This window comes from Galendromus occidentalis, unplaced genomic scaffold (genome assembly GCF_000255335.2).
Source record: "Galendromus occidentalis unplaced genomic scaffold, Mocc_1.1 scf7180000077512, whole genome shotgun sequence".
In the NCBI taxonomy this organism is placed as follows: Eukaryota; Metazoa; Arthropoda; class Arachnida; order Mesostigmata; family Phytoseiidae; genus Galendromus; species Galendromus occidentalis.
The window spans coordinates 1,096,344-1,114,802 of NW_003805500.1; the positions used below are offsets into that span (position 1 = coordinate 1,096,344).

The 18,459-nt window shown below is 53.4% G+C and overlaps 1 protein-coding gene across 1 annotated transcript in view; it reads left to right on the top strand.

Annotated features, from left to right (window-relative positions):
• The window catches only part of LOC100897710 (zinc finger SWIM domain-containing protein 4-like), a 33,888-nt gene that overhangs the window by 13,314 nt on the left and 2,115 nt on the right, over positions 1-18,459 (top strand). Inside the window, exons 2-6 of the mRNA XM_029112517.1 lie at positions 15,209-15,445; positions 16,629-16,887; positions 17,004-17,202; positions 17,332-17,458; positions 17,579-18,259. Coding sequence (XP_028968350.1) covers positions 15,209-15,445; positions 16,629-16,887; positions 17,004-17,202; positions 17,332-17,458; positions 17,579-18,259 — 1,503 coding nt within the window. The remainder of the gene's footprint in view (positions 1-15,208; positions 15,446-16,628; positions 16,888-17,003; positions 17,203-17,331; positions 17,459-17,578; positions 18,260-18,459) is intronic.

The window sequence follows — 18,459 nt, forward strand, 5'->3', positions numbered from 1 at the left end:
CCACAGTCTGCCAAATGACGTCATCGACTCGCTCATAGCTGCAGCGGCCGACGTGCAAGCCTTTGCGATTAGGTCCGCGTCATGACGAATCGGAGAGCGGTTATAACAATGATGATTATTATCATACAATCAATTTTTCATTATAGTTTTTGTGGCCTGGCTACTGCGAATTTTCGGGATATTCGGCGACCGAATCGAAGCATCATGACCCCGAATCGGAGAAACCCGAAATCATTACAGTACTTCGCAAGCCCATTCAATTCGCTGGGTTACGCTGAGAGCGACTCACTACGTTACTGTGGCAAAACCTTTGGCTGTATGAACAAAATCATGCGATATCTCGCTGATTACGGCAACAGAGGCGAATGTGTTCTTGCCAATGATGATAGAGTCGGTAATGTTCCGGAAAAGTCGTTCAAGTTCAATTGATTCCGTCTCAGAACATTTGTCATTGTTCGGAAGCTCGCTCAGAAGTCACAGTGGAGTTTTTCTGCCGCCTCGTATGCTGTGTCCTTCGCTAAGGTCACGTTGTGTGTGACTGTTGAAGAGCGAAGACCACCTGTCCGCTCCATGTGTTGATGTTCTGCAACGACCTCTGGTCGATCTTCCGGCGGCTCGACTCGCTGGGTCCTCAGCCTCCGGGGTCATGTCGAGCGCTCCCTAGGCCTTCTCTTTGTTCTCAGAAACTCCAGGAGTTGGAGAAACACTGCGACGCAGGACTCATACCCGATGACTCAGCACCCTTCTCGACATGGGGTCCTCCGCACGAGACGGTACACGAGACAAGGTACTGGAAAAGGATCATTGGCTGCGAACAGAACCCGAACCCGGGAACGATTCGCTGTCATCGCAAACGGGACGGGAGATCCGAGGATCAGGAAAATCGGCGGAAGGCCGTGAGATTCGAGGCGAAGAAGAAACATTCGACCTCCCTTTAACGTTGTACTCCGACCGCGAAGACGACGGCCGCGACGGGCCGAAGAGGGTCGTCCCCCACCTTCCGTGATGCTCGCGGCCGACGGTTTGCTGCCGCGAGGGGGCTCGCTCCCGCGAGGGCGTGGGGCGGGGGGGGGCGCTTTCGTAAGACATCTCGCCCGCCTGCTCGGCTGCCGGGCCTGTTTGGCGGCGGCGGCGGTGGTGGTGGTGGTGGTGGGAACGCCCTCCCTCCTTGAACCCTCGTAGGGTTGTCTCCCTCGTGCGCTCCGAATGTGTCTGTGTGTGTGCGTGCGTGCTTGCGAGAGAGTGTCTGTCCCTTTCCGGGAGGACGGAACGAAGCGAAGGGAGACCGACGATACAAGGGAAGGAAGCTCGGCCGACTGGCTGGCTGGCTGGCTGGCTGTCTACCCCGAAGTCGTCCCCAGCCCCTTGACGGCTCGCCTGCGGCTGCTGCCCCGCCCCACTGTCTATGTGATCGTGGGGCGCGGGCTGGGGTCGAGGGGACGAGAAGGAAACCCCCGACCCACAACTATGTCAAGGTCGTGATTCAAAGGGTCAATGTCCTCGCTTGTTCGCACACTGACTTCCGCACAAGGACAAACGTGCAGGCAACTGGTCGAATCCGTAGATTTGAAAGTTCACCGAAATCTACGGGAAACCTTCGGTGACCTATCGACATTCGAGACGTTGACGTTTAGGACAACTGTCGCCGATGACACGAGAACGGAATGACGCAATCTGATGCTGCATGTGGCAGGAAGTTATGCCAACACAAAATTCACCACACGAACGTTGGCTATTCCATTGCTAGCGTGTGGTCGGCGGCTCTAGTAGTAGGAAACTCGGCAGGTTTCCGTTTGCTCACCAGCTGATCGGAACAGCGTCCTTCCAGTCACGCGAGATAATGAGAAAAGAGAGAACTATTTAATGAATATCCTAGTTGAATGATTCGGTCTCTCGATCGAAATCTTCCCCGTGTTCGAACAGTTGGCACGGCGCCGACGGCAAGAGATCGAGCGAGATGATTAGCGAGCGCAACCGCTAGCGAGCAACGGATATCTTGCGTTTAGAACTTGGTTCGGAATAAGCGAGAATTTCCCAAGCAATAATCGACCGAAAAACGCGATTATCGACTGCAGAGTGAGGACGCTGAAAATTTCAGCTCGTTCGCAGCTCGACTCCCTCCATCTCTATTCTACGCCCTGTGGCTCCCATGTTTCCTCGAGAATTTTCTCCGCTGATACCCAAGCATTCGACGGGCTCTGAGAGTAATTCCAGGGTGTCGAGCAGAAACTATCAGAAATAAAAAAACAGCTACTCTCGAATGCTTCGTGTGGCCTTGCGCCGGTCGATGACGGAAACGGGAGCAACGGACTCTCCACGGAAAGTTGAGCGACTCATTTTATGGCAGCTCGAACGCTTTTCTCAGCCGGAGAATGTTCTGACTGGAAAAAGCTACACCAATGATCTCAGGGCGTTCGAGATACCGGAGAGAACGTCTGATCGGGTCCGAATTCGCGGTTCGAAAGCTGTTCACCGGGACTTCGCCGCTCTCCGCTGCTGCTTATCCGGACTGCGTGACGAGACCAAAGTGGGCGGATTCTGGAACAGCTTTGCGATCATTTCTATACCTTGACTTCTCTATATCTCTCCCCCCGGCATATCATCTTCTAAATTTTCCTGGGTCGCAGGCCCGGCGATTTACTAGCGGTGATTCCCCGTTGCGTCGCCACGGGGGAAGACGATAGATCGCCGAAGCCTCACTCGGGAGACCGCCGGATCAGGTTTCTCCGGACCTGTGAGACGGAGCGACTCTCGCACCCAGATCCCCAGCTATATTCACCGCGCCCTGAGCACGGTGCCGAGGCTCGACGACCACACCATCTTTAGTATTTCCTGGTGCTTGACGAGCAACGCAGTCGTCGTCGTCGGCACCCCGACGCGGCTTTTGAACTTCATTAGTCGTCGACATGAAGCTCGCGCCGGAGTGAAGGAGGTCTCCAGTCTAAGTTACACCGAATGCATTCGCGGTCATACGGCGAAAGCCGGTGGGCTCGGAAATGTGATGCGACTCGGAGTGGCTATCATCAGATAAGCGGCACGACGACGCATCTTGAAACGGATGATAATGTAGGCGAATGGAAATGAGCTTAATTTCTTAGTTTCTGCGCAATGTTTCTCCGTCGTTCTCCTTCTGCCGACTCACCACCGCCACCACCGCCAGTGGGACGGCGCAGCGCTCGAGACGCGAGATGGAAGAAAAGGCCGTTCGAGCGGATGGATTCTCTGGATGTCTATGATGAGCACTGATAGCCGCGGATTTTCCCTCATGAGCGCGTGTGTCCGTCTGTGTGGCATTAATTGTGATGAAGTAGAACATTTCGTTGCTTGTCCCAAAATTCTCTCGTGTTCCCGTTGGTCGCCAAGTCATCTAATCTGGCCATGCTGGTTCCCGTATTCTCGAAGGACGGCAAAGATGACGACCGGCACAACAACTGGTCGACTTCTCGTGAGTGTGTGTCGGCGCATCGTGAGCGGTTCAGTGGCACGCAGAGTGGGATAGCAATCCGAACTGATTATAACGACCAGAGACGGCACACCGAGCAGACGACGCAGACGACGACGGCGACTCGAATCGCTATCTGCCAGACTGGGATGACGAGCGATCTCTGAGGAGGCAACGTGAGGCTCCTCCGCTCACGCGGCGCTTCCATACCGCCCTCGGTCCGATGGCGTCCTCGTTGCTCCGAAACTGAGCACCTCCGACCGCTCCCATGAGTCGGTTCGAGACTGTGGAACTTTCTCGCGCTATCGTGTCTTCGGAGGGAGGACGAAGCGGACGAATTTCGTGCGTCGACCGGTCTGTTCTCATCGTACATATGTATATGTAGAGTTCCGGAATCGAGGGACAAAATAACAGGGTTGTAACCCGCCGCGTGCGTGAGAACCTCCAATGAGTCAGCCTTATTTACGAGATCATTTGCATTTAGCCCTTCGCTCGCTCGTCAAACAATCGTAAAAAGTCCAGTTTAATTGAGGAACGTTCGGATTCTATTCTATAAATAATGAAATAATTAAAGACTCGACGAACTCCGATTCGATTACTCCTCGCTACCCGGCTCGCAAAAACTCAGAAGGGGCTTCCGCAGAAAAATTCAAAGTCATGATGACAGCATTCAGGGCCGGGAGATGCGACGTCCCGACCATTGTGCACGTAATTTTTGTGCTTCCATCGATGATGAAGTTTTCCCTAGCACCGATAGCGAAACATATTTGGGCGTAGCGTATCCGAACGCGATCTGAAAACCGATCTGGACATTTAGAGGTAATTCCGCGCTCTGTTGACCAGATTGCTAGCTCCAGCGGCCCCAGCCTGCTTGAAATGCACCCTTGAGCCAGCTGGGCTCTACATGCGACTCGGAGCTCGAGCCACGGCTCTAACACAAGCCCGGTTTGTCTCGACTGCCTGCCTGCCGGCTGCCTGCATGAGCTAGTTGGGTTTTCTTTTGTGAGGAGTCTAGCCTCCTTGCTCCTTGCCTGCCGGCCTGCTCGGCGGCGAGCGACAGCGCCCATGGTGTACTTCGCTGCTCGTGGAAGGGAGCAGACTTTGCCACTGACACATACAAATAGCTACAGTCCACAGGGAGTGCGCAGCATAAATGGTCTTTCCGAAGTTTCCCCAATTTTGCCTCAGTGACTGCCGTTTTTCTGCCGGCCGAAGAACGAATGAGATCGTCGAACGGCTTGCAGGAAAAAGTCCGGCCTCCTTGAGCAGCGACTCGTCATCGATTTTGGATACAGCGAGCAGCCGAAGCGAGAGCACGCCACTAAGAACTCTCGCCGTCCGGGTTGCTTGTTCCTCGGCGAGCTCGGATCTAGCGTGAATCTCGCGCTTCTCGGAGCGACCGATCGTTCTGATGTTCTGGCGATCATCATGATCTTCGTGGCTGTTTGAGCTCCGGCTCGCCGATACTCCGAGCGCAGAGGCTTCTTGCGAAATATTATCGAGCATGAAAACAGGAGGCGCATCCCATGCGTCCACGCAGTGAATAACGCAGGAAGAGCGAGCAGCCTCCCGAGGAGCGGGTCAAACTAAGCTAGCTACAGGATGAGACTACAGAGATGAACTAACGCTACCTGAAACCAGTCTGGCTGAAATATTAGATGTAATGGGACGCCAGCTTCATGAAAGCCGAGCTTTTTCGTGCCTTCGAGTTCACAATGGATTCTATTCCACCGATGACGACGACGCGAACGTCGGCGCCGGTGAAAACAGAGCGCTCGAAATACCGTGGCTCGACCGACCGTGGATCTCGGGCACGCACCGTGGCGTGGCATGCACCGCTCTGCTGCGAGGGTTTGCATTCTGCTTCCCTTCACGAGTCTGCTTTCCAGATGAATCCGGATCGCCGGATTTCTGTCGCTTGCTTTCTGGGGCCGGATCGGTGTCACGGAGCGACGACGTTCATCTTATCGCAGTGGTAATACAGTGGGGGCCTCCGTCGGGACTCAGCTTACAAGCAGGCTGAGTGAGTGGCATCACATGCTATAAAAAGTTGTCTCTTTCTTCATCCTCCGACTGGCGATTTTGTGACTGACTGACTGGCTGACAGTTAGATTGCCGGTCTCTCCTGACTTTCTGAGCCGAACCCCCGGGATCTCTGCCGCTGTCTTCCTCTGTCGACCTGGTGACCGGCAGCTGCTTTGGCGCTACTCGCAGAGGAGCCGCGGAGAATCCCGGATATTCCGAGTAGATGTTTCCGCGATATCCACATCTACGTTCGAGCTCACCAGGAGCGATCTCTATCGAATTATTGTCATTCACAAATGAGCCGGGATGTACAATGTTGGCTCTCGAGCAGCCTCGAAACTGTTTTGCCCGAGCTCGAGCCGACGATTGGACGAGTGGAACAAACTCGCTCACTGGCTGGGGAGCATGAAAAACTTTGCTTCATGATTCGCTGAATAGATTTCTTTCCCTTTGAATGCTTTTGGTTAGGTTGCGCGGTGGAGCCGGGCGAGAGAGTGGAGCTCCACTCGGGAGCATCGGTGACGATGGCAGCAGAGGCAGCCATTGAGACTCCCGTGCTGGCCACCAAAAGCAGCCATGGAACGCGATGGAGAAACCTCTTGCTTGCTTGCTTGCCAGTCAGTGCTGCCGAGTTGCCTAGCTGCCAGCCGCCAGCCTGCCCGCCCGCCTGCCTGCCAACCTCTGTCCGTCCGCCCCACCGACTCTCCTTCTCCGGGAGTGCAATGACCTCCTGTTCTGAGCTAAGGACTGCAGCTTGTCCGACCGACCGACTGACTGACTGAGTTGGAATTCCGTTCCGAAAGCCATGCGGAAATCATGCCCCCGACTTGAACTGCGTCGGATTGGATCTTGTAAATCTCGCCGTGTGATATCGCTCGCCGGACGACTCACGACGATACGGTAAATCACTGTTGCGTTAGACTTCTCAGCGGCCGTCGCCGCCATCACCGCAAGACGAAGAACGATATCCGCGTCATCCTCGTTCGTTCGTTTCGTCCCAAGAGAAAGAGGCATCGTGCATACATCCATAACACTCCATACCACTCATAGTATCCCGTCAACTCGAGCCGCCCGGAGCCCGAGCTCGCTGCGCGATGGAAGAATGATTCGTGAAAATATTCTCTCGAGCTCGGACTCCGAGTCTATCGTTCGAGACGGGGACCTCAAATCATTTTTTCAAAACTCTAATCGCATGTCCGCCGTCCATCGACTCCGAGCCGCGGAAGGGAGACGGAATTTCCCCTTTCTGCGGATGCGGTCTCGCAAGTATCGGTGTTCCTTCGATCAGCCGAAAATACTGAAATAGGAGTCCAAGAAGCGGACCTCCAGAGCGTTCGCTCGGAGCTCGTTGTGAGGTGGGACGTGCAATAATTCTGCTGTCTCAGAGCCTATCGGTGTTATCAATGAACAGCACGAGCCGCGAGAGGCCAGGAATCCGGGAATGAACAAAGATGCGTGTACTTTGGAGCGGTCAGGGGCTCGGGAGCAGTCCTACCATATTAATACTACTTATCCATCCGCCCGCTCGCCTGCCTGCCTGCTTGCTTGCTCGCTTGCCTCCCTGTTCAACCACCCGCCCGTTCGCCCGCAGTTCGCCTCTGAGTGAACGAGCGGGCGAGCTCGCTGTGGATGATACGACGCAGACGAGCCAGCGGAGCTGCTGCGGCGAGCTCATACAGAGACTGCGTGCAGGCGGAGAGGAAGAGTCCACAGGATCGAGACCAGGACATCTAGCCAGCGAAAAAGAGCTACTTGTGTAACCGAGAGAAGAACATGTGATCGTCCGAGAGGGTGAGCGGGCGGGTTGCATGTGCTCGTCGGTGGCGTCAGCAACCCCATCTCGTGGCCCCGTTGTTCACATTGGACCTGTTAGCCGGCCGGGGAGATTTTTGTACATACATCGTCCCGAATTCTGGCAAAGAGCAAAGGACTGGCATGGCGTGATTTAATGTCTATCGGAATGGAGAAACAGGGAATTAAAGCGACAAGAGACCGCCGTCGACGGATTAGGCGGATTGACCGGATAGATTTCGCTGCAGAGCCTTTGGCTCCGATACCTTGGCAAAACGGAATGGCTGGGCATTCCGCAGAGTCGCGACCGAGGCTAGAATTTTCGGAATTCCCCGATTTGGGGCTCGTGATCGAGCTTGGGAGTCCGAGTCTGGGCGTGGAGTTCACCCAGAGCGAAAAATTCCTACCGAAGCTGAGCCACTGCGAGCTCCACCGCTTTGTTCGGAATCGGCTCATGGAGCGCTCTCCTAACGTACGTCGCTCGAAAATTTTGATGCTCATGCCTCCCATGCACGATGCTTCGGTCCATGTGAAATCTCCACAACTATTCAGAATTGTTTGCAGACGGATTTCTGAAATGCTCTGATCCGTGATGAAAATATCGCGATCGACAGGCGGGACAGAGAAATCACTGAATGGAAAGCTAGAAGGACGAATGAATAGCCAGATTGATGGAGGATGACCGCTTACAATAAAGCGAGGAATGCGAGCCGCAATGGTTGGGGCCACCGCGTGACCGCGGCCATGAGCCTAATCTCGAAATCGATGGCAAACTGAATGCACATGAGCTGTATTCTTGTCTGTAGTTTTCGCCCTTGTCCTCGCCCTGCTCCTCGGGGATTGGGACGCTCGCTCGCTCACGAACGAGCCCCGTGCTCAAAGTTCGCCCTCAGCTTGAAATATCCCTTCTTGTCACTAGTTTCGTCCCCGTCGTCGTATTCGTCGTCTCGATCGTCTCCGCTTTCTCGGACTGCCTTTCTGTCTGTTTTCTGTTGGACGGGTCCTTCGGCGTCGTCATCGCCAGAGTTCTCTCCGACTCGGACTCCAACCGAGTTCGTTCCAAGTCAGCTGCTGTCGTTCCTCTCGCAACTTGGCGTGTATTGTGACGAGCCCCGGAGCGGCGAAGGGTGTGTGTCGCATTGTGGCTCTCCGAATGCTTCGAGGCTTTCTGTCTGTCGACTAGACGGCTGACTGGCTGGATCTCAATGGCCCACTGACTAGCTGCTCGCTTGTCTGGATTCGCATCAGGAGAGGCCCAAGCGCCATCTATCGCGGCGCATTGTATGCTCGACGAGGCACCTGCGATCCGAGACACATGCGATTTCACTGCCGTCGATACACCTGAATTTGCCTGGATCTGGTGCCCTCTCCCACTCACCCACAACACCGATCGGCGTACGAGTTCATTACACCTTTCGTGAAACAAGTTGCAGCTTCATCGAGGAATATCTTATTTAGACATCTAGCATCGATTCTGTGAATCGTTCCGGCGGGAAGGGAGATGGAAAATGATTTTTTATTCCCGAACAGATGGCAAATCGTCGATTCCATGTCCGATAAGGCGAATGAAGACTAAGTGGAGACGACAAGGAACCGTGTGATCCGGCATTCGTTTCGAAAAAAAAATTCATTCGCCTCCGCTCGAAAAGGTGCAACTTTCGGAAATTAAGCGTGACCGCGGGAGTGACTTGCGGCGCACCAGCAACTCCGACAAACCATGGGCAGCCATAACGCTCGTTCAGAGTGAGAAAAAAAGAGGAAAAAGATAAAATTAAGGGGAGAAGTCTGATTCCATAGGAAGCTGTGCGGGAAAGAGCGGACATAATGACGTAAAATAGTGAAAGACATGACGAAACGCTCGCCATTTTTAAAACAGAATGCAGAGACGGAAACAAAACGAGTTGCAAAAAAAAAACGATAAATGAGTGCTCACAAAAAGCCTGTCTACACGCGGGCTTCACCGGGTCTCGAAGTACGCTCGCTCCCTCCCCTACGGTCGTGGTGTCCAGTTCCCGACCAGGAACAGGGAAGCATGGGATCCCGCTTGACTTGGTGGAACGAAAAACACGAATTAAGCGACATGGCGATGAAATCGACGGAAGCACCAATGAGTGTTACGATTGCCTGAGCCTTGGGGAGAGGAGGTCCAATCAATCGGAGTATCGATACGCATTGTGGGATCCATCGCAACCGAGCGGAGATCAAATTAGGGAAGGAAGTCCTGAGAAGTCCGAATCGACGATGCAGGAGCTTTGTCGATCCGTGCCGGTCACGTCAGCGAGAGGCCCTCTGAATTCCTACGGAACGAACGTATCATTGCCGGCATTCAAAGTTGCCTGGCGTTTTCGTTGCGGTCGCTGTTGTCATAATCATCAACTGCACCAACAGCAATCTAGCAGCGACACGGGGAATCACGCTAGAAGGATTTTCTACACAGCGACTGTGACGCAGCTTCACTGAGTACTCGACGTAGGTGATGGCCGGCCGGCCGGACGACTGGCTGGCTAGCGGCGTCGATTCCCTTTCCGCCAGAACCGAGAGTCCGTCTGAAACGGCCGGACGACGATGACGGAATCCGACGCAATAGAGAGCGGGATTTGAATAATCTCACGCAACTAAGGGCTCAGCTCGCGGACCCGGTTCCGGTGAGGGCCCAGCGGGATGTTCATCTGAGATATCGAAGTATCCTATTATTATCTGAACTGGGGAAGGCAAACCCCGGAGATCACTATGCGACTCCCAGTGCGCGAATTGTTCCCCGATGAAAGTAGAGACGCCAATCGGAAATTCGCGACAGTACCACATTCTGTGCATCTCGGTTCGGGAGCAAGGACTCGGAGATAGGCTCAGGTTCAAGCCCTCACTGGCGGGAGAGGGCTTCCGCGGTCTGCCGCGGGTCCTGGCTCTGCTTCCATGGCTCCAATACCTCCAGAGTAATTCACTGCTGACTTTTTCCCGTCAGAGGTGAATATGATTTCAGTGAAACGGAGGTAGAGGTCTTCGAGGAATATGTAGGGATTAGGAAGATTACCGGGAACGCTCGAACGGAGTCGGGCCGAAGTGTCATGAGGCCAGAATACGAGTTCAGTGCTCTTCACTGCTATTTGCTCGACCGTCTCAAGTCTCAACCCTAAGGAGTTCTGCACAAGTGCCCATCCTTATGAACGGCTCGAGACAAAGCAGTCCCGATGCGATAAATTAATTATAATGATCTGTCCCTTTAAGAGAGTCTCGAATGCATCTGTTTAACATCCGGACTATGACACTAGAACAATCGTAGATTATACTCACGGTCCTCGTTCATCACAAGGGCCGGGAATGGACAGCGAGGAATTTCTCTGTAGCCCGCGCGTCCGCGGTAACTCTCGAGCGAGATGACCGTCTGGGAAAAGCTGAACTTATGCCAACCGGGCCTCGACGAATCCGTGACGTCGGTACGTCTACGGTACGTAGTTTACTAGCGAAACAGCCAGTGAGTTCGATCGTGCTGGTTTGTCGCTTGGTGACTTGCGTCAATGACTGTTTCATTCTCCCGGTCCATCGAGCAGCCTGACCCAGGCGTTGCATCGCTGAGCGGGGTCGATCGCCCACCCGTTCACTTGATCACTCTCCTCGTACTTCTGCCGCTGCTGCTGCTGATTCTCTCGTTCGCTTGATCAGCCATTTGTATTTCTCGCTAATGACGACGACAACGTCGACAATGAGAATATATCGTTGATGAGGTTTCCGATGTATCGGCGGCGAGCGTAGAGCTCATACTGACACAGATGTGACGACGGCGCAGCATCGACCCGGCGACGCTATTCCGCCGGGAAAAAATCGCCGCTCCTCTCAGAAGACCGGCAGTCCTATAGGAGAAGCTCTCCGTACAGAAGACGAAAGGGGACGATTCTCAGCTTCACGACGGAACTCTCTAATTTTCCGAATGCGCGGAATCCGGGGCGGTCCTCGCTCAAATAAGCTCTTCTCCGACCGAGCGACAATCATGATGATCTTCCGATTCATTCGCGGTGAGGGTCGGATACCCGTCAAGTATTCATTGTCTCTTTTATGGACGAACTTATCCGTCAATCCGGTATCAATCTCGCGATCGGTCGGCCGCGAACGTGCGTGCGCGCGGGTCCTTCAATCGGCTCGCCAAGTAATAGTTCGTGAACACAGGGATCGCTGAAGAAGTTCCAGTATAACGCCACGGCGCCCCTGAGCACGCACATTGCCTTGCGTGGACAGACGACCGACCGAACGTCCGTGCGTGCGTTCGTCCTGACGGGCTAGCGGCTTGGCTGGCGAACTCACTCGGTGACTATCTGGTTGGAACGCCGGCCACCCTAGCATCGTCCCGTTGGTGTGGAGCCTGAGTCGCGCGCACGTAATGTCGGTAACACCGCCTTCACCGTGGCGTCGGCGCGCGGCTACAATCTAGCGGCGGCCGCAACAACGAAACACAGACGACGCGCCAACGCGGCGATAGATGAGTGCTTGCTGGCGTGAGATCCGGCCAGCTGCATAAAGTCGCGATATTGAACGGACTCTGACGCTGACGAGAAAGGACAGATAGCCCGACAAGGGCTCTCGGACCGATTATTATCTACGATCCACAGTAAATGCCGCACTGCTTCTACATATTTCCGCCTCTCCCCGACTTCATCCGTGGGGTCTATTAGTCGCTTCCACCCAGGGCCGCATAAGGCTTGGGAAAAATTCGCTTTGATTGTTTGTGGTGAGGAAAATCTGTTCGTAAATATGCGCGCTCTTCCTCTCGTAAGACCGTCGCGTCGCTTGTTATCAGAAGAAGTCTAGTCATTCTTCTGTGACCAGACACCGTTCAACCGGGGCTCTCTCCCTTGACGAAGTCAGCGCGCGGGAAGAGTCTTGGGTGTTCCTTCGTGGAGCTCATGAGAATCCAACGGCAATCATCGGACGGGACAGCCGATGATGGGGGAATCCGGAATAAATCCTCGTGTCGTAGTCAAATTCTGTTTACTGCTCCATCAGATCTTCTACGGCTCAGAATCCGAATGTTAGACCATTCGCGGACCTGGAGCTGCCCCAGAGGTCGGGCATGCCCTCTGGAGGAAAAAGTTCTCGATTGAGACATTCTTCGTTGGCAACGAATCGGCAGACCCATTGGTTTTACAGCGCTTCGCAATACGGGGGACTGGGGGCATTCCTCCCAAGACTGTCCTCGTCTGAATCTTCGTAAATTCTGACGAAGGAGACCGTCAACCGGGAAGGCTTCGGTTGACATCCTCGATTGAAAGGGGAAGCGAACATACGGAGACGCCGTCGATTTCATATCTGGGGTTTGCTTTCAAAGGAACGCTGACATGATTCCAGTATGATAGTATGGAAACGATATGCTCGAAGTTGGGTGTAATTCGTTCAGCTAGAGACGGACGTGAGTGGGCAACTTTCTGCAATTCAGACCGTGCGCTCGTGACCCTCGCGGTGGAATTCAGTGAGCGAGCAGGCAAACGAGATCGCTCGTAGATCTCTCGCCCGTCGTGGGATGTGTCGGAGATCAGCTGGACTCTATCACGTTATACGTGAAGACTCTGTTATTCTACTCTCGTTGCTCGAACTCTCTTGATCAATTCAAGTATTAGATACCTAGTTCCTTTCTCGGTGATTATCGATCTCGGCCGAGCGTCTCGTTGACACGAGCCCCTGCCCATCTTATACGAGCGGGTCGCCTAGAAGCAACGATTATTCGATTTCCGATTCGACTTCACATGGCTCCCTTGCATCCGAGATGAAGGGAAATCGTGGACGCGAAAAACCCGAACGAGCAGAAACCTTATCCGAAGGAGGGAGAGTCGCTCAGAATCGAACCTTCGGAGGTCGACGTGGAAATTTTCGGGATGGGCAAATGTGAGAAGCGTTTGCCTCTCTGCTTGCCAACTCGCTTGCCTCCCGCTTGCTTGCTTGGTAGGCAGGCAGCGTTGGTTGGTTCGGTTCTCTTTCGTTTTTCGTGCTAATGCCAAATTTTACGATGCCTTTGTGTATTTTAAGGGCCTCCCTGGCGGACTCGTAGCGCCGCCTGGCCGTTCGAGCTCCAACTAAATTTGGCTTGTTAGAAATTCGGAACCATGCTGCTGCCGCCTGTTTGCTGCTGCGGCTGCGGCGGCCTCCACTGCCGCTGCCTATGGTCTCTGCGATGACTACGACGGCGAAGCTGAGCGCGAAAGAAAAAGGAGAGCCATGGGGATTAAAATAAACAGGATTTGGCCCTCGCTTCCCTCTAGCTCCGTTTTATTCCTCCGGCTGCGCGGCTCGCAAGCCAGCATTGTCTCAACCCGTCGTCGTCGTCGAAGCAGTTCGACTCGATCTCACACGCTGCGAGCCTACGAGTCTGGACCGCTTCCGCCAACGGAGAAAGGAAGGAAAGCCGATCGGCCAAGATGGCGATTGATTAAGTTTGCACTTGGCTTCACTTCCCCTCGTTTCCTCATTTTCCGCCTCGTAACGGCAGCCCGCACGATTCTGAGAACGGACTGACGATCGGTCGGTCAGTCGGTCCCTCTTCCCGGACTTCTCAAGGAAACCACGGCGGATTCCTCATACGTGCCTCGGGACGTTTTCGCTCTTGGGGGGATTTTCACCTGAATTGTCATTAATTCGTTCTTATGACGACTTCTACGGCGGGACTGCGTTTCACTCGCGGCATCTTATCGGATAATTTGCCGTATTTCTGTTCCGAAACTGTGGGCCACGACTCGGTCTTCCAAGACGACTCGAAGTTTCCGTCCGGTGAGAGAAGAAGCCAGGCCATAAAACATAAAGATTACGGCGACGATTCAAGTCTCGAACGCCTCCTTTCCCCTTCGGCCTCCTTGCCGTCGTCGTTGCGTACCGCTCACCTCTTCTTTGCCCGTTCCCGTGCGGAAAACACCGTTTTTTCCCTATCGGGCGTTGCAGCTCCTCTGTCCACCGACGGAGTCTCCAAGGCAGTAACGTTTTTACACAAAGTCAAACGCTTGCATATTCCTGCATATATGAATTTATGGCTGGAGCCATAATTATTATCATCATCATCATTATCATGTACTCATGTCGAGAAGCTCTCAGTTGACGCGATGTTGCCGTGACGCCGCGGTGAATTAATCACCGGAATTTATCACCCGGGGTCGTTCCGTATCCGATTTAGCGCGAGCTGGTCGGCATTGTTAGCAGGCTTTCGCGGAGTCACACGAGAACACATATAATCCACGTAATCATCCCGACAATTTCTGCCTGGAATGTGAGCAGCTGCTTTCGAAAAGTCTTGTGTTTAGGCTTTACCGGGCGAAGTTTTTTTGGTTCATCGTCCTGAACTTTACTTATCAAGCGGCACTCCACATCCGAATGCAGAGACTCCCAGCTTGCGCGTTCGAGGAAAAAATATCTTTGTGAGTTTTCTCGGATACCCCCTGACCCGGCTCGGAAAAGGAGATACCCCGCATCGAAAACGTCGACGTACCCGTGGGCGTATTCAAGCGAGCGTCTGAAGAAGCGGCGTCTTTTCATTCGTGGATTCTCAAGTTGACAGAGCGAGAAACTTTCTGGGAAGCCGCTGACGTCGTGGAACACTTTGTTGTCCTCACCTTTGTTTCCACTGCCCTTGATTGGGTGGTTGCCTCGTGCGAAATCGAGATCTGACCCCTCGGAGCTCCGCAAGAGGATTCCGAGCGACGACGCAGAATCCGAACGGCGACTCTACGCTTCATCCTGCGGACCGAACGCGAAAAGACTCGGCGATGGTCCTTTTCTCAGTGAATTATAATCATTCTTCTCGGCCAGGGGAGCTGCTTCCCCGCACACCGCTGACATGTGCTCCGTTAAAATATTTGAAACCTTGAGCTACGTCTCCATAAAATCTTTTGCGATAGATATACGTTAGATCTATAGTTAAAAATATTCTCTTGCAGTGCAGACTGTTCCATCACTGACGAGCTTCGTTCTTCCTTGCAGGCTTCCATTTGTCCGGCGTCATCGCGCCCAAATCTACGCTGCACGTAGGAGCCAGTAGTGGATACGATGGGCCCGAAAAACGCTACCGTATTTCGATATCATTCGATCGATGCAAAATTACGGCTGTCACGTGCACTTGCGATTCCCACGATATATTCTGGTGTCAGCATGTCGTGGCGCTGGCCATATACCGAATACGAAACGCAGAAACTGTCAAACTCCGAGTGCCAATTTCCGGTAAGCATCCTGAGCATTTTTGTTGGTCCAATTCATCTCACGAAAAATCTCTAGATTGAGGTGCCTCTATCGAGTATTCGCCCCCTTGCGACGGTAACGTCCTTCCTGCTTGGCAGAAATGTAACTCAACGCTCTCGGCGATTCCTCGAGTTGGATTTTCGTAAAATCAATCCGATTCGTGACCCCGTGAAATTCGAGGATCGGACGATTCCCTTGTGTGACCCTCGGATTTAAATCCAACAGTCTTTTCAAGCTGTTGCGTGGTCAGGAATTCGTGGGCGTTCGAAGTGCTTCTTGAGAATGTTTTCGAAATTCACTGCTCGTTCGTAGAAGGAAGATATTATACTCCTGAAGAACCGTGGCGTCGCATGCTTGTACATTCGATCATGTACTTTATCGCTCATTGTTTCGAGCCTTGAGGTTTCGATGCCTCTGCTCGACTCATGCAGTTCGCGTGACGTAATAGACGCCTCAAGTATCTCGAGAGAGGAGCTCTGCGTTGACTGAGTGAGTCGAAATAATGAAGCTAGCTCGAGGCGGAGAAGATAGTGTCGATCGTTCGCATAAGCGAGTGCACCGACGGAAGGAGCACACAAAGGGTTTGGTCAGAAGTTTCCTGTCGATGCCATGCCGTCGCGCCGATGGTGACGGCAGGTATTTTATTTTTCTGAATCGAATGAACAAGTTCCATTGTGCGCTGCGCCGTTGTGCTCGGTGAAAGCAGGTTCTCGTTGATTTCGTGTTATTGGTTGAGATTCTCTGTATACAGCGAGCAGCAACACAATAACATTATCTGGCAATTCATTTCACACAGTGGTCATTTCACACGGACAAAAGTTGAAGAAAAAAGAACCTACGGCTCCGGCCGGGCTACGTGCTCCATAGTCGTGTGTGACTCCCTACGCTGCTTTCTCTCGTTCCGATTTTCCTCAGCTCGTTCTCTTCTTCCCTCGATCGTGAAATCACTGGCGACCCTCGAATGCAGCCTTCGTCTCGCTTGGTACCCTCAGTGAGAATCATGTCGAATCGAGTTGTGGATCCGCCATGATCTAACGAATTACGCGCCAGCGAACACTTTCGCTGACTCGATGCGAAGTAATGACGTTCATCAGCGAACCTCCGTGTGGGCAAAGCATATTTCGGCAGATGAGGATATTGAGACGAATTTCGTTTCTGTTTTCAGAAACGCTTCTGCAAATGTCGCGAGAGCAATTGCAGAAAATGCTCCAGTACCTGATTGCCGAGCACCATACAGCTGTTTTGCCTTCAGCCCAACGTCTGGCGGACGAGCTCCGACAGAATCACAGCGTCATCAACCAGATTTCAGGCGCTCCGGATCCGACCGCAGGTGGAGCAGCCGACGATGAGAACGCGTGGCACCTCGACGAGAGCCAAGTCTCCGAGCAAGTTCGGACCTATCTCAATCAAGGAGGGCATTACCAGTACGTATACAATAACGCGATACGCTCTCTCCGCTGTGTTCTACGCGAGAGGGGAACGAGTACCTTGATAATATTAGGGCCGTGTGGTAATTTCATTGGAGCCACCATTTTTGCAGTGCCTCCTCGAGACCTCTTGGAGCGCTCTTCGGAAAAGTGAAGGAAATGCTCCGGGCTCGGGACGGTAACGGAGCTCGAATGCTGCGTTTGATCACCGAACAATTCCTCGACGATCCTCGCTTGGTGATCTGGAGGGCTCAGGGTACGCCGATGACGGACAAATGCAGACAGCTCTGGGATCAGCTGGGCGCCCTTTGGGTGAGTATAAGTCAATATGAGTCGTCCCGATAATCGTCCTACGACAAGAATCGATTATTTGAGATCTCCATCGGCCAGAACTTTCCGAGACAGAATATCATGAATACGCGTTTCCTTCCCTCCTCTCAGGTCTGCATCGTCCTAAATCCCCACTGTACGGCCCACGAGAAAGCCCAGTGGCGGGAGTATCTGATGAAATGGTCGGACTCGTGTCTGTGTCCGTTGGAAGACGCCGACTTCCGACCCCCATCCCATCATCACCACCATCATCATCACAACCCACACAATCGGCACCTGATGGGGGGTAACGGAGCCAACAACAACAACAACGCGTTACAACAACACCCACAAGCTCACCCAGGACTGAATCGAAGACACAATGTTGTGAATCATCCCATGGAGGAGGTATCGGAAGAATCTTCAAGCTCTGAAGAAGACGAGGACGAGGTCGCCCGTTTCAACCCGGCCTACAGAGAACGCGAACGTCGACGGACAAGCGACAGGAAATACTACCAGCCCCGTTCGATATTCCATCGAGCCCTCGAATCGTGGGGCCTTTCGTGGGAGGACCCCCATCTGCGTTACATATTGGCGCACGACGGAGCCGATGACGACTTTCTCCGACAATATAGATATCCTCTGCCGGGCAGTTCATCATCCGTCTCTCTACCTATGTCGTACAAGCTGGAGAAATTCAACACGCAAGGCTATCCCCTCTGGCACGAGCACACACCGACTGCGTGTTCTCGAGTCGAGGCGCTACGCTCCCACGGCTACCGACAGGAATCACTCCGATTGGCCGTTGCGATCGTACGGACGTGGAAGCGTCAACAGACCGAATGGAAACGATGGCAAAACTCCTCGCCGAGCCGTTCATCGTCGAAGACCTCGTTGCCAAACAACGCCGAAGGCTGGATCGGGCACTCGTTGAACCCTGTGGGCTCCCTGTTCGACACACTTGCCGAAGCGTCGCTGATCTCCGAGAGCAAACACGGCCTCGAGTATTTTTACGAGTCGTTGTACACAATAGGGACGCCGTCTTCCCAGAATAACTCGAATCAGCCACCAGCGACACAAGGCCAGCAAGCAGGCAACGAACAGCAGCCGCCTCAGCAACAACCCCCGCAGCCGCAACCACCGCAGGTTCCCCCACAGCCCCAACAACAACCACCGGCGAACAACAACAACAATAATAACAACAACAACAACAATAATATTAATGTTAATTTGATCAACGGGCTCGTGGTGGAGGGCTTG